At 42.8% G+C, this 13,701-nt stretch overlaps 1 protein-coding gene across 3 annotated transcripts in view; it reads right to left on the minus strand.

The window, feature by feature from the left end:
• Positions 1-7,860: 7,860 nt before the first annotated feature.
• Positions 7,861-13,701, minus strand: part of MTF2 (metal response element binding transcription factor 2) — a 52,158-nt gene continuing 46,317 nt past the window's right edge. The window contains exon 14 of one of the 3 annotated variants that reach the window (XM_073357084.1): positions 7,861-13,420. In XM_073357084.1, the coding sequence (XP_073213185.1) occupies positions 13,063-13,420 (358 nt within the window). In that variant the 3' untranslated portion in view covers positions 7,861-13,062. The remainder of the gene's footprint in view (positions 13,421-13,701) is intronic. The other 2 variants (XM_073357081.1, XM_073357083.1) reach the window with 2 other exon arrangements.

Raw genomic sequence — 13,701 nt, forward strand, 5'->3', positions numbered from 1 at the left:
TTAGTAGATATCACCAGAACACATGGCCATTGACTGAAGGATTTTGTAGAAATCACTTAAAAGAAAGTAATAGTTAAAAAGCACCATAATCTACCAGAGCGAGGCAAAAAACTACTCTCCTTTCTCAAGAGTATTAGGTAACTTGCTTTGGATCCTGGCAGGCTCATTCAACCATTGCCATCCATGGATGGGGCCTTGTTACCGAGCCTTTTCTATAGTGCCATGTCTGTAGATAAGTCCTGTCATCCATTCACATGCAGCCCCAATCTTGCTTCAGGTTAAGGTAATGAGAGCAGGCTTCTAATCTGTTGGTCTGGAAAATACTCATGATCATAGCTTATGCAGCCAAAAACCTAAGATGCATCTTTCAATATCTAAAATCCTAGACTATTTTCTAGAAAGCTTCACACTGTCGGTTTAATGGACTGTGTGAACAAGGGGCCAGTATCCTGACAGGTCACAGTTACACAAGCCAAATCAGGATTCTTGTCCACAGTCAATTAAACTGCCTACATTGGGCTGAAGAGCATAAAGCAAAGTGTAAGGTCCCTCTGTGGATGCAATATGTTCCCAAGAGGGGACAAGAAAACCTCACACATATCCTACCTCTAAAATGTTTTTCAAAAGAATAATTCTTCCAGTGGTCTCTACATATTTCTAGTTGTGGGGATGGTGCCACAAGGTGCTGAGCTGTGGAATCTTCTACACTACAGCATCCACTGGGGTCATTTGACCTCCCTCCTCCCCTCACAGAGGGTTCTGAGGGTGTGAAAAGGGAACAGCTCCACTTGCTCTCTGTTCTTTCTTAACTGCAAGAAACAATAAGCTTGGATTGCACACAGTGTCTTCAAGTCTTTCCTCATTTGCTGTTTCCTTTCTTCTGTAGCTATTTTTATTTTTAGTGAGTTAGATTGCCTGAAAGTACAGGTTTCTCTAGTAGTAAAAACAAGGGAAAAATTATGCCCATCTGGCACAGGCAGAGTCTGGAAACATGGATGGCAGAGGGGCTCCTCAAGCCCGATCAACTAAATCTGGCAATGTGCAAGTCCAGCATAGAGTCCGGACATCCACTAACTTAATGTCAGCACCACTGTCTCCAAAATGGGAAAGGACAGGAACCGGAGGACTGTTCCCCACAGACAAAGCTGGGCTTTTCTCCATAGACCTATACAGGATCTGAAAACCCACAGTCCACAAAGAAAACCTGTAGAGTTCGCAGGTCCTGACTGAGCATGTTTCATCCCAGGGCTCAAAGGCAGAGCATAACTTTTCCTGCAATTGCTTCTGACAGTTTCCAGAGGCCACTGTGGCACTGAGCACCATAACTGAGAGCACAGAAATTGTCTCTCCTGGGCTTTCAGTGCCAACAATGCTAGTGTCCAGGACAGGTGGAGCAGCAGGAAGAAGCTTGCCAGGAATACAGAGGTGAGGAGCATGGAGAGAGGTAGATTGAAACCAAAGCTGGAGAAGAGGAAAGGGTGACAGGAGCTGGCGTACAGGAGGACTCCTTGGACTGGAACTGGACACTGGGGAGGGTGGCAGAGGAGACCTCAAAATGAGAAAAAAGTGGTGGTGCGGGATCCAGGGGATACAGATGTAGAATAAGACTAAAGGCATAAAGAACTTGGAAGCTCTGAGGACTTACAAAGGCTGGAGGGGACCATTCTTGGGATTGGGGGGGGGGGAAGAGAGGGACTGAGAGAGAGCCAGGTAGATGGGACAGAGGTGGAAAAGTCTAACCACTGAAGAACATTTCCCTTCAGAACTTGCAATTGTATCCAGGATTCTCCTTATTAAAAGTATCAATGAATATTAAAAGGCAGTATTCACTCACCCCAGAAATCATCTTCATTGGATATCCGGGCTGATATCCAAGTAGTGCCTCTCTTTAGTTTCTATTCGCTTGGCCATCTGAAATCCTGTCAATGTTAAATACATACCACTATATTAAACATCAGGATTTGATCCATTTTGTGTGTAATAAACACTGGAGTATTTTTGCTAAGTAATTTTACATATTTAATATTTATTTTATATAATGTAATATTTAATAACTTTATAAATGTCTGCCACTCCCATAGCAGCTGATTTTAAGATTCCATTTTCCAGATGCCAACAATAATCCACTATTCTTTCAGCTATCAATTGCCTTAAGTTGCCTGCCTAGTGAGCTTCTCCTCAGAAGGCATATAAAGCACTGAACATCTGCAGGAACCGAACAAACATTTAACTTCTTGCCCATCAGTTAAAAGAAAAAAAAATCCTCATCAAGCTCCTGATTAACTTCAGTAACATTTGCAGGCTGATGGTGTCACAAAGAGGCAGAGGCAAACTTGGAGTAGAATCTCAGTAGAATGAATGTAGATACTTACCATTAAGGTTCTATGTAACGTTGTTAGATACAGTAATTAGCAGTGAGTTCAGGCAACTAAATTAATAAACTATTCTAATGAAAAAATGTGTACATAAAAGGGAAGTCAACCTAAAATGTTTATCTAGCTCTGGGCAAGATACTGTAGGCTTGGTGTCGCAGTAACAGGGCTACCTGCCCCTCAGCCCTCTGACAGCGTCCCTTCAGATGTCAGGCCTTGTGCCTCTACCTTGCCTGGGGTAGAATTCTGCAGTTGTCCTACTCTTAGACTGGGCCCTTAACTACCAGTACTCTGTATCAGTTCCTACCCTGCGGGTCCTATTGTGTTCAGGCACCTGTGGTTCTTCCCTTTGGGGGCCTGAGACCAGTGGTGCACAGTGATCAGTCAGCCTAAGTATTGATTAATGTACAGCAGGAACAAAGCATTTAGAGAAGCAGGATTTTAAAACAGTCTGTGCACGTCTATCTTGCCTAAAGGCTTATCATCAAAGTCAGAGTTTCTCACAAGCCTAGGACTTATCAGGCTGAGGCAGTTAAGGCACAGCAGTTCCATGTGCACAATATCATATCTGACCACCTCTGACTGCCCCAACCTGCTGGATCAGGCACCCACTTTGCAGCTGAGTGAACTGGAGGTGGTCTTTCAGTGTGAGACAGAGCAAGACTTAAAGTCATGATGTTTAGGTTTGTAGCGAAGCATCTTAACCACTCAGCTACCACACCTCTGTCCCTTAATAGTAACCTAGACAAGCCTAACCTCTTTAGACACCCACAGCAGGTTGTGTTTCAGTTTAACTGCCCCCTCTTAAGAGAGGATTCCTTTTCAGAGCTGCTAGAGTTCATAGGCCATTTGCCATCCTGGCAATGACTCTTAACAACTCTCAAGCCATTGCTGTTAAGTGGCTGATCTTGAACCATCTTTCCTTTCCTGTTGGTTTTCCCCAACAGCCCCCTGTTGCATTAAAACAGATTCGTAAACATCCCAAAACTACAGGTAATCATATACCTACATGCAGTATTCATAAATTATTACAGAGCAACTCCAAATCCATCACAGTGCAATGCTATACATGTGTCTACCGCTACTGTAGAGTTCATCGTACAATAGAGTTAATTCTAAATACTTATGACTATTACTCATAACCTAGGACTAGTATAATTTGTGTATGTATAGACTGAAAATTGGTTTACAGAAGCATAGTTGGGCACAGGCATATGTCTGTTCCCTGAGATTTCAATTCAAGTTTGCATTCACGATTTATTTTTTTTAGCAAAGAAGTTTCCTTTTTCCAATCTGCCCAAATGTAACAACAGAGGTGTGGGGGGGGGGGGAAGAGGGGAGTTAGTGAAACAAGTCTCCCAATGGCACAGGCAACCGTCCACCAGAAAAAAGCTTCAACATTATTTGACTTGGCCAACTGCCTCTTAATCAAGCCAAAACATGGGCCAGCCACTGGAAAACTGACTGCACAGTCCAGGTGAAATGAGAAAGGTGGCACAACTCAGTGTCATGAGCATAGTTCAGTATTGCATTCACTCACAGTCTCTCCTTATGTACACATATACACACCTCCTCTATACCCTCTGGCAGTGACATTTTGTAAATGATTGTAGGGGAAGGAGAGAGATCCTACAAGCACCAGTCACTTCTCTCTTGCTCCTGGTGCTGGTGCCTGAGCTACGTTCTTCCCAAGATGGGGGCAACACATTGCCGTCACCCAGCATACTGGGGTCTCTATCCATATCTTCACTGCTACCTTCAGGACTGGCACCTAATTCCCCCTCGCTCCCATTGGCTGCCCCATATAACTGACCACACTGCCATATTAAGGGCTGTTCTCAGTGACCCAGGCCCTATCTTATCACTATGGCAGCCATGCACAGCTGCTATTTTCCCCTGCTTCATTCCAAACCTTCACTGTTTGCTATCATCCAGCTCCTCCTTTCAGTGAACCTGCACATCCAACACTAACTGCTCCTCACTGTCTGCCACCCACCTAACAACAGCTGCATCTCCACACCGCATGTGCCTGTCTGCTTACATAAATAGCTCGTTGTTAACTGATTAATCTTGTATCAGATTGACTCATTATTGATTTAACTGGTTCACATTTAGTGATTATTTGCTCAACTGTTTTCTAATTATGTCCATCTGCTATTCAACCAGGCTCTCACCCCACCCTTCTTTTTGTATTATAGCTGTGACGGTGCACCCCATAAGGCTTTATGGAAATATATTTATGAATATATATATGACATAACTGGAATATGTTTTATGCTATATATGCCATGTAACATATCTATGTAAAGGGTATGATCTACTGAATATATTCATCCTATTTGTATGCATATGTCATTGCTGTATTCAAAGTTATGAATATTGGCTGTATACTTGTTTGATTTTAAATAGCCTTAGTAAGGCATTTGGTCAGCTTCTTTAGAAAGGAATTTGCAAGTTAAGTGTCCAGTCAAGAAGCACTTAATGCACAATGGATCTTGGAAGGCTCCAATACACATAAGAAGCCTACATGAGGATGATCAAGGTAGCATGTGGACAATGGCTGCTGCCTGTAAAAACTGAGTCATGCATGGACATGTGACTTGGCCATGTGACTCCAAAACTCCATCTTGGAGCTGGACTTTGCATAGGAGAGAGGAGGGGGTCTCCACCCACAAGAAAAAGAGTATTTAAACTTCTGGGAGACACCTCCATTTTGTCTTCAGCTGGCTTGAGATAGCCTCTTCACCCCCAAGGATACCTGAAAGAAACTGGAACAAAGGACAGTAACTACAGGGGGTGTGAGTGATCACTGGACCCAGACTAGAAAGAGACTAGTCTATAAAAGGAAGCTTACTGAATTCCTCTGAGGATGAGGTTTTTATCTATATTCAGTTTTCTTACTGTATTAGACATAGACTTGCATGTTCTATTTTATTTTGCTTGATAATTCATTTTGTTCTGTCTGCTATAACTTGAAACCACTTAAATCCTACTTTCTGTATTTAATAAAATCACTTTTTACTGATTAACCCAGAGTATGTATTAATATTGGGGGGGAGGGGGGAGAACAGCTGTGCATATCTCTCGATCAGTGTTACAGAGGGCAAACAATTTGTGAGTTTACCCTGTATAAGCTTTATACAGGGTAAAATGGATTTATTTGGGGTTTGGATCCCATTGGGAGTTGGGCATCTGCGTGTTAAAGACAGGAACACTTCTTAAGATGCTTTCAGTTTAAGCCTACAGCTGTTAGGGGATGTGGTTCAGACCTGGGTCTGGGTTTGCAGCAGGCTAGCGGGTCTGGCTGAAACCAGGCAGGGCACTGAATTCCCAAGCTGGGAGGGCAGGGAAAGCAGGGGCAGAAGTAGTTTTGGCACATCAGTTGACAGCCTCCAGGGGGTTTCTGTGATCCAACCCATCACAATAGCATCTACCCTCTTCTCCCAATAACAGCTCCGTTTCTCTTCTATCCTTACCCTCATTTCCAGCCACTCCTCTTCCACTCCCCATCCCAGTCTCCATGCCCTACCTATACAAATCCAGATTCCAAATTCACACCTGCCTCAGATGACTTGCCTCAAACACTGCACTCCCCCCCTCCTCACTCACCCACCAGAACAGCTATGTTTGATCTTGTCTTGACCAAGCACTGCTCTGTGATCTCTCCATCACGGAGTTCCCCCTCTCTGACCAGAATCTGCTCTTTTTAAATATTGCCTATTTACCACCCACTCCTGCAATTTCCAGTCCAATCAATTTCTTCCATTGACATGGGTGTTTGATACTTACTCCTGAGGGCATTCTGCACCACAAAATTAAAAATTCTGTGCAGTCTTTTAAAATTCTGCAAGTTTTATTTCTCAATAAATGCAGAGGCTCCAGCATGGCACTGGTGAACACAGGCCACTAGCTGCACAAAGGTGGGAGATCACCCTGCAGCCACGACAGGGCCACAGACTCAGCAGTGAGGCTGCACCCGACCCTGACACAGCACAAGGTCTGGACCTGCGCCAGAAACACACTGGGGCTCTGCACCAGGCTCACCAGATGTAGGGTAGGCAGGCTCAACCAGGCAGGATTCAAGTGTGAAGGGGCTTAGCATGGGGGGATCCAGGTGTGGGGTGAGAGGATTCTGTGTGGTACAACCTGGGTGCAGGCAGCGCTGGGGGGAGGTCTAGGTGTGAGGGCATCTAGATTCACAGAGGTTCACTGGAGGGGGTTCCAGGTGCAGGGGCAAGGGGACTCTGCACGAGCTTCCAGGGGAAGGGGGTTGAGGCTCAGCAGAGGGGTCTGTGTGTGAGGGCAGTGGAGCTTGGCTGGGTGGGTGTCGGAGTGCAGTTAGTTGGGGGCAGTAGCATAGGAGCTCAGGGTGGTGCAGGGAGCTCAGTTGGGGGTGGTCTGGGTGCAAGGGTCCAGAGGCAGGGGGGCTGGGTGCAAGGGGGCTCCAGATGCAGGGGTTGAGGTTTGGGTATGGAGGCCTAGGGGGGTTCTGGGTGTACAGTGTGAGTCTTGTCAGGGGTGTCAGTATGGGAGGTCCAGATGCATGGGGGTTGGGTGGATGGGGAGCAGCTCTCCCACCAGTAACCCCTCCCCCCACAGCTTAGGAGTGATGGGGGCAGGGGAGGATGCTGAGCTTCCTGGAGCTGGGGGAGGTTTCTGGGGGTGGGTCTGACAGTCTCAGCCACTCCTTGGCAGGTGAAGAGGAAATCCCATCCTCTCCTGCCTGCAGCCCTGCCAGGACTAGCAGCTGATCCCAGCCTAGGGTAGGAGCCACTGGCTGGCATGGCCCCAGCCCTGCAGTGATTTACCTCGCTGCCAGCTGCCTGAAATGATGTACCTGCAGTGCTAGGGAGTAGTACATGACTGCTCTTACAACTTCCCTTTGCTTCCCTGTGAGAAAGTAATTTTTCTGCAGGGAAGCAAAGAAAGCTGCAGGTGACATGAATTCCACACACATGCACTAGCTCAGAATTACCCCGGAGTAGATACTCCATTCTACACTCTCCTCCACCCTTGACTCATTGGCCCCTATCCCCCATCACAAGGTCTGCTCTGCCGCCCCCTAGCCTTACTCACCCCAGCATCTGTTTCTGCTCTTAGACAGCAGGGGATCTCCAGCAGAAGTTCCATGCCCATATGGATTTCTCCTAAGGTTCTCTTAAACTCTGCAATTTTCCTTAGCAAATTACTTTTCCACCTTGACCAACTCCTACAGTCCTAATGGATTATTTGCCATCTTCTATTCTCCCTTCTTCAAATCCTCCCCACCCATTCATTTTTTTTCTCTGCACAGAATCTTGCTTTTTCAAACAGATCAACAAATTCCAGTGTAACAACCCTCTCCCATCCCCCATCTAACCTTTCTTCCCCACTACTCTTTTTTCTCCCTCACTGATAAAGAAGTTTCACATCTTTTCTCCCCCTTTAGCCTCTGCACCTGCTTCAGCATCCCCCAGCTCTTCCCTCCCCAACTTCTCCCTCTCCTCAACTACTTCCCCTCACACTGCAAAGAAGTTTGTCTCTCAATCCCCTGTGCACCCTCTCCACACACACACTTAGCAATTGGAGGAGGAAGAAAAAACATGAGTAGTAATTGGGGCTGTCTACAATGGATGTCTGGAGTTCCTCTTCCAATTCCATCATAAGTGGTCTCCAATGTGGCTTCTGCTCCTTCCATTCCACTGATCCAGTTCTTTATACTCTAATCTCTTTCTGGCCAAAGTTCAAAATTCTATTGTCACATGCAGCCAGGGTAAAGCTCCCTCTGCTGGATACTCACCAGGCCACTGTGTTTGAGTCCCTAACACTGTAGAGACCCTGGTGTTCTTTTCTCCTGGTCTGAGTAGACTATATCACTCTTTCCTTGGCCCCTCTAGCATGCTTTCTGGGCAAAGGCTTTGTGGATACTGGGCCTTGCAGTAAGATGCCATGGGCCCCCAAGACCAGTGTTGACCTCTCAGTCTTTTCAGTAACTTTAAGGACACACTCTCCCAAAACTCTGGCCTCGTGGGCAAATGATAGATGAAGCACACACACATAGGCTTCAAAGGTTTCTAAACCCAATTACTCTTTACTTAGCATGAGAGAGATATGGATCCAGACAAAGTAAGAAATGCCTCGGTTTCCTCACCATTCTTCAGCACTCTTTAGGCTTAGGTCAAAGTCATCCAGGATCCCCCCTCATAAAGCAATGACTTCTCCTCCAAACCATGGAGTTGTCTTTTCTGTTGTGCAGCCAGCTTCCTTCTTCTTCAGATAGTCCCACAGTAAAACAAGATGATCGCTACAAAAGCATGCCCATTCTCTTCCTCTTTCCAGCCCAAGGTTCCTGTGTCCAAGTCTCTGAGTTACCCCATAACTTCTGAAGGCTGGTCTACACTGAAAAGTTTCATCAGCATAGCCATGTCTCTCCGGGGTGTGAAAAATCCCCTCACCCCCAAGATGTAGTTAAACCAACCTAATCCCTGGAGTACACAGTGCTAGGTCAACGGAAGAATTCTTCTGATGACTTAACTTCTGCCTCTCGCGGAGGTGGATTAACAGTGACAGGAGAACCCTTTGTAGTGTCTATACTGAAGCACTTCAGTGGCACAGCTGCAGCGATGCTGCTGAAGCATTTTATGCGTAGACAAAGAAACCACAGAGCTTCAGGCTAAGACCCAGCATTAACAGTTGACTTTTGTTCTCCTGTTTGGGTATCTCCATACTGCAGTCATGCAGACAATCTTGGTTTCCCACATCAAGCAACCCTTGTTAGCGTACCCATCGTTCAGAGTACAGTCACTGAGGTTAAATGGCTCTCCACTGTCTCTGGTATTGGAATATGTAATAGCCCTGACAGCACAGGACTGACTTCAAAGGCCCTGAGATTCCATTATACAGCAATTTCATATCGACCAGAATTAATAAACTGCACCACAGACAGATTCCCAAAATTCAAATACTTTCAACTATCCTCTCAATCTCAAAAATCTTGTCTTCCCTCTGCTTCCATGATTCTGTTCCCTCCTGGTTCTTTCTACATCTCTAATTGCTCTTTCAGTGTTTTGTTCAGTGGATATTTCTCATTCAACCTCCAACTTTCTGAACAGGTGCCCAAGAGTTCCATCCCTGGCCCTCTCCTCTTTCCTCTACACCGTCTTTGGGGGGGGATCTCATTTGAGAGAACTAGTTCAAGTATCATCTCTATGCTGACAACTCTCAGACCTACTACTTTTCTCCCGACCTGTCTCCTCCTGTCCAAAAAAAAAAACAAAAACACAAACACTCAGGGCTTGTCTACACTTGCAACGCAGCTACACCACTGTAGTGCTTAGTGAAGACACTACCTACTCTGATGGGATAGCTTCTCCTGTCAGCATAGGTACTTCACCTCCCAGAGAGATAGTGGCTATACTGACAGGAGAAGCCCTTCTGTCACCACAGTGCTGTCTACAACAGTGCTTGGGTCAGTATAACCACACTACTACATTGAGTGTGGTCTTAACTCTACCATCTCCACATACTTAGTCTGTGTCTAAAGCCTGCCACTTCATCCTACATAACATCTCTAAGATCAAGCCTTTCCTCACTATGCATACAGCTAGTTCTCTTGTCCAAGCCCTCATCTGTGCCTTGACTACTACAGCCTCTTCCTTTCCAACCTAGACAAATCCCATTTTGCACCACTTATCTCCATTCAAAATGCTACTGAAAAAATCTTTCCTAATTTATTACTTCAACCACATCAACTTTTTCTTTGCATTCCTACAATTGCTTGTCCTTCACTGCAAATACAAGCTACATGTCTTCACTTTCATGGCTCTTTATGACTTATTTCTGCCCTATCATTTTTAATGTGATAGCAAGATGTCAATCCCTGCTTTCATTCCATAAATGGTACCAGACTTGATTGCCCATTTTAAAAAATTTACAGATAAGCCCCTTTTGACCACTACTATGGATGAGAAGAGCTCCCCGTAAATATCTGCAAAGTAACCCCCTTGTACTCTTTCGGATCTCTCCTTGAAACTCCTCTCTGTTGAGATGCCTACATAAAACTTGACAATGGTTAGGCAGCTGTTTTGCTGTGACCATTGTTTTTCCAGTGACCAATATACTTCCATTGTGTCCTTGTGTTCCCCTTGACTGTTTTAGCCACCTTACGCTTAGATTGTAAGCTCTCAGAGCAGGGCCTTTGTTATGTTTGTACAGAGCCTACTACAATGGAGCTCTGATACTCTGGGCACTACAGTAACACGAATAAATAAATATGGACAAAGTATTTATCAGACACCTGGGTAAAGAGCTGCAAAATCAGTGGGCATGAAAGTTCACACTTAGACCCATGTAAATCAAAACAATGATTGATACACAAATTGTTGTTAAAAAGCAAACTTTGTCTTTTTCTTTTAACAATCCATGACCATAAATATATTTGTATTTACATAAGGAGGATGCAAAGAGTACCACCATGAGAACTCTTATGACCAAAACATTCCGTGTGTGTACTGGAACATTTTCAGGGATCTATTGCTTCTGTGTGTATGTGCAGGGCAACAGGCTCAAAAAAATTAGAGGTATGGCTATAGTTTGAGGGAGGACACGGAAAAAAATTCAAAGTACTAGTATGTATTTCACGTGAATACAGAAGCAAAACTCCTATCAAAAAATACACACATTTAATGTTGGTCTTTTTTAATTCTAAGAAACGCAACTCCAAAAATACAAACTGAACATCAGTCTCATGTCAACCACCATAATAAAATGAAACAAAGACATTCACAATAGTTAAGTCTATGGACAATGTAAGTGTGACAATTGTTATTTCCCTCTCCCTTCCCCCATGTATAGTCCAATATTTATCTTCAAAAAGAAGAATTACGAGAATACTGCTGGTGTTCAGTTAGAATTAAAGGATTTGGATAAAGTGAAATAAGACAGATACAGGTGTGAGAGTAAGGTTACAAAGGCTTTACATTTTGGATTACCCCAAGATATAAAAATTCAAAAATTAACAAACTTGCTTTTCTCAAAATATTACAGCTACAGGCAAGGCATCTTTAAATTAACAGCTGAGGGTGTGTGAGAGAAAAAAAACAACCACCACCACATTTTAGTGAAGGTAAACAGAAGTGGCAGTTCTTAATTAGCACTTTTGTAAAGCTCATTTATTACCTGGCCAACAATGAACCAAGCACAGGGCAACAAAGTTTTCTCTGCTTCCTTTGGCAATAAGGTGACAGAAAAATCATCTTTTGAAGATGCTCAAGACAGGCAGTAAATTAAAAAAAAAGAGTCAAAGTAGTAATGGAATAAATAAGTACTAAACCAGAGAGTACATTTAAACCACTATGTAATTAACAAATTACATAACATTATTTCGGTGGCAAACTCCAAGTGTGTAAGACAGACAGTAAAGTGAATAACCACCAAAACAACAATATTCTTCTGTTTACTCTTTGGCTAAAACCCCTCAAAATAGCAGACAAAGAAAAATACATCTAACACTGGTGATAAACTGTCTCTTTACAAGTAAAATAAAGTTATCAATTTAAAACTTGGTACATTTTATAAAAACAAAAGAGGTAAAGTTGTTATAAAAGCAGTACTGTTACTTCAAATGGCAACATACTGTTTGTTGACCCTGTGCAATAAAATACTTTGTTCATTCTACATTTATCCAACATGACTAACAATTACTACAGACATCATAGGAATCTTGTGTGTGGCTCCTGTTGACTTACTTTTATAACTGGGAGACAAAATTTACAATCAATGTGCCACAAAAAACTTTGAAATGTTACTTCTAATAGAGTTCATGTTCAACATTTTCAAATCCTGCTTTATGTTTTGAATGGCTGATTTACAAGGAAAATAATTGACTGTATTAGTAAGAGCATATGAACATCAATGACTGCACCCATTGCCAGGAGACACTGCACTGGTTTGACACTTTTCCTTAGTACATAGAAAGCAACAGCACCCAATAAAGCCTGAGAAGAAATGCTGCTGTGTAAATACTGCAACTATTCCTGATAAAAGAATTATGGGACACATACTCAGAAGCTGCCGAATCCCATAATTTGTATTGCATAGGTCACAATCACACATATATACACACACGCGTGTATATATAGTGTGTATTTATACACACACACGGAAAGAATATATTAAAAAGACAATGAAGTCTAGTCAAAGAGCAATTTACAGGCTCAATATATTTTTTTACACTTTGCTTGAAAGAAAATTTCAATATTTTACAGTAGGCATTATATACACTGCACTTTATGAAATCTAGAGCATACTGAAATAGAAATACATTTCTGCAAACATCTGGGTAAGAAAACAGACCAAGATTTCTTCAAAGATTTGTGCTATCTAGGTATTTTGCCTAATCACAAAAAACTGTAACCATGGAATGTTATCTAGAAAAAAAGTCTTTTTTAAACACCATGCACTTTATAAGCAATTGTAACTCAAAATATCCCAACCTAAAACAATCTAACAATGGTCACATTAAAAAATTTAAGTATCAGATCTGATTTTAAGAAAAATCTTTATCACAATATTTGTAATGTTAACAAGTACGTGTTAAGGCTAAATTGGTTCTTTTTTAGAAACACAGTAAAGACATGTCTCCTTCAGAGCCATGGGTTATAAACTGTACCTACAGATGACAGTGCAGTGAACATAATGTTCAGTCTTACAGTCAGGATGCAGTTGCTCCTTCCCACTCCACAAGATACTGCACCTTTCCATCAAGGGTTACCCGACGAGCCAAAACACGGTATTTTTCACCACAAGCTATTCTACCTGCTGCACCAAAATAACTAGTAATTGAGTTCTTTAGATGATTCAGCTGTAATTCCTGATCTGCTAAATTGTTAAGAATCTCTGTATTGAGTTCATCATATTGATAATCTTCTTTACTGTCATCATCTTTTACAATTTCTGAATTCTGAGGCTGGAGTGCTTTTCGTGGAAAGCGACCTCTTCTCCTCAAATGTGGTATTGCAGCAGGCCAAGTTCTTCCTGTACGAGTCCGTTTTCTGGAGTCTGATAAGCTACTTAACAAAAAAAAAACAAAACAAAAAAGACACCAACATTAAGTCCTAGAAATATTGTCTATTTAAAAAGTTTGCCTCCTGTGTAGTTTTATTCTGCTTTACTATTTTAGTAATATCTGTACAACTCAGTTATGATTTGTTGATATTTTAATCAATATCGAGCAACAGGTATAAACGATAAATGGCTGCTTCAGGGGCTTACAATCTAAGGGCTTGTCTACATGAGAAAGTTGCACCTGTTGAATTGAAGTTGGTTTTTAAACCAATTTAATTAAACTAGT

Source organism: Lepidochelys kempii, chromosome 8 (genome assembly GCF_965140265.1).
Source record: "Lepidochelys kempii isolate rLepKem1 chromosome 8, rLepKem1.hap2, whole genome shotgun sequence".
Classification (NCBI taxonomy): Eukaryota; Metazoa; Chordata; order Testudines; family Cheloniidae; genus Lepidochelys; species Lepidochelys kempii.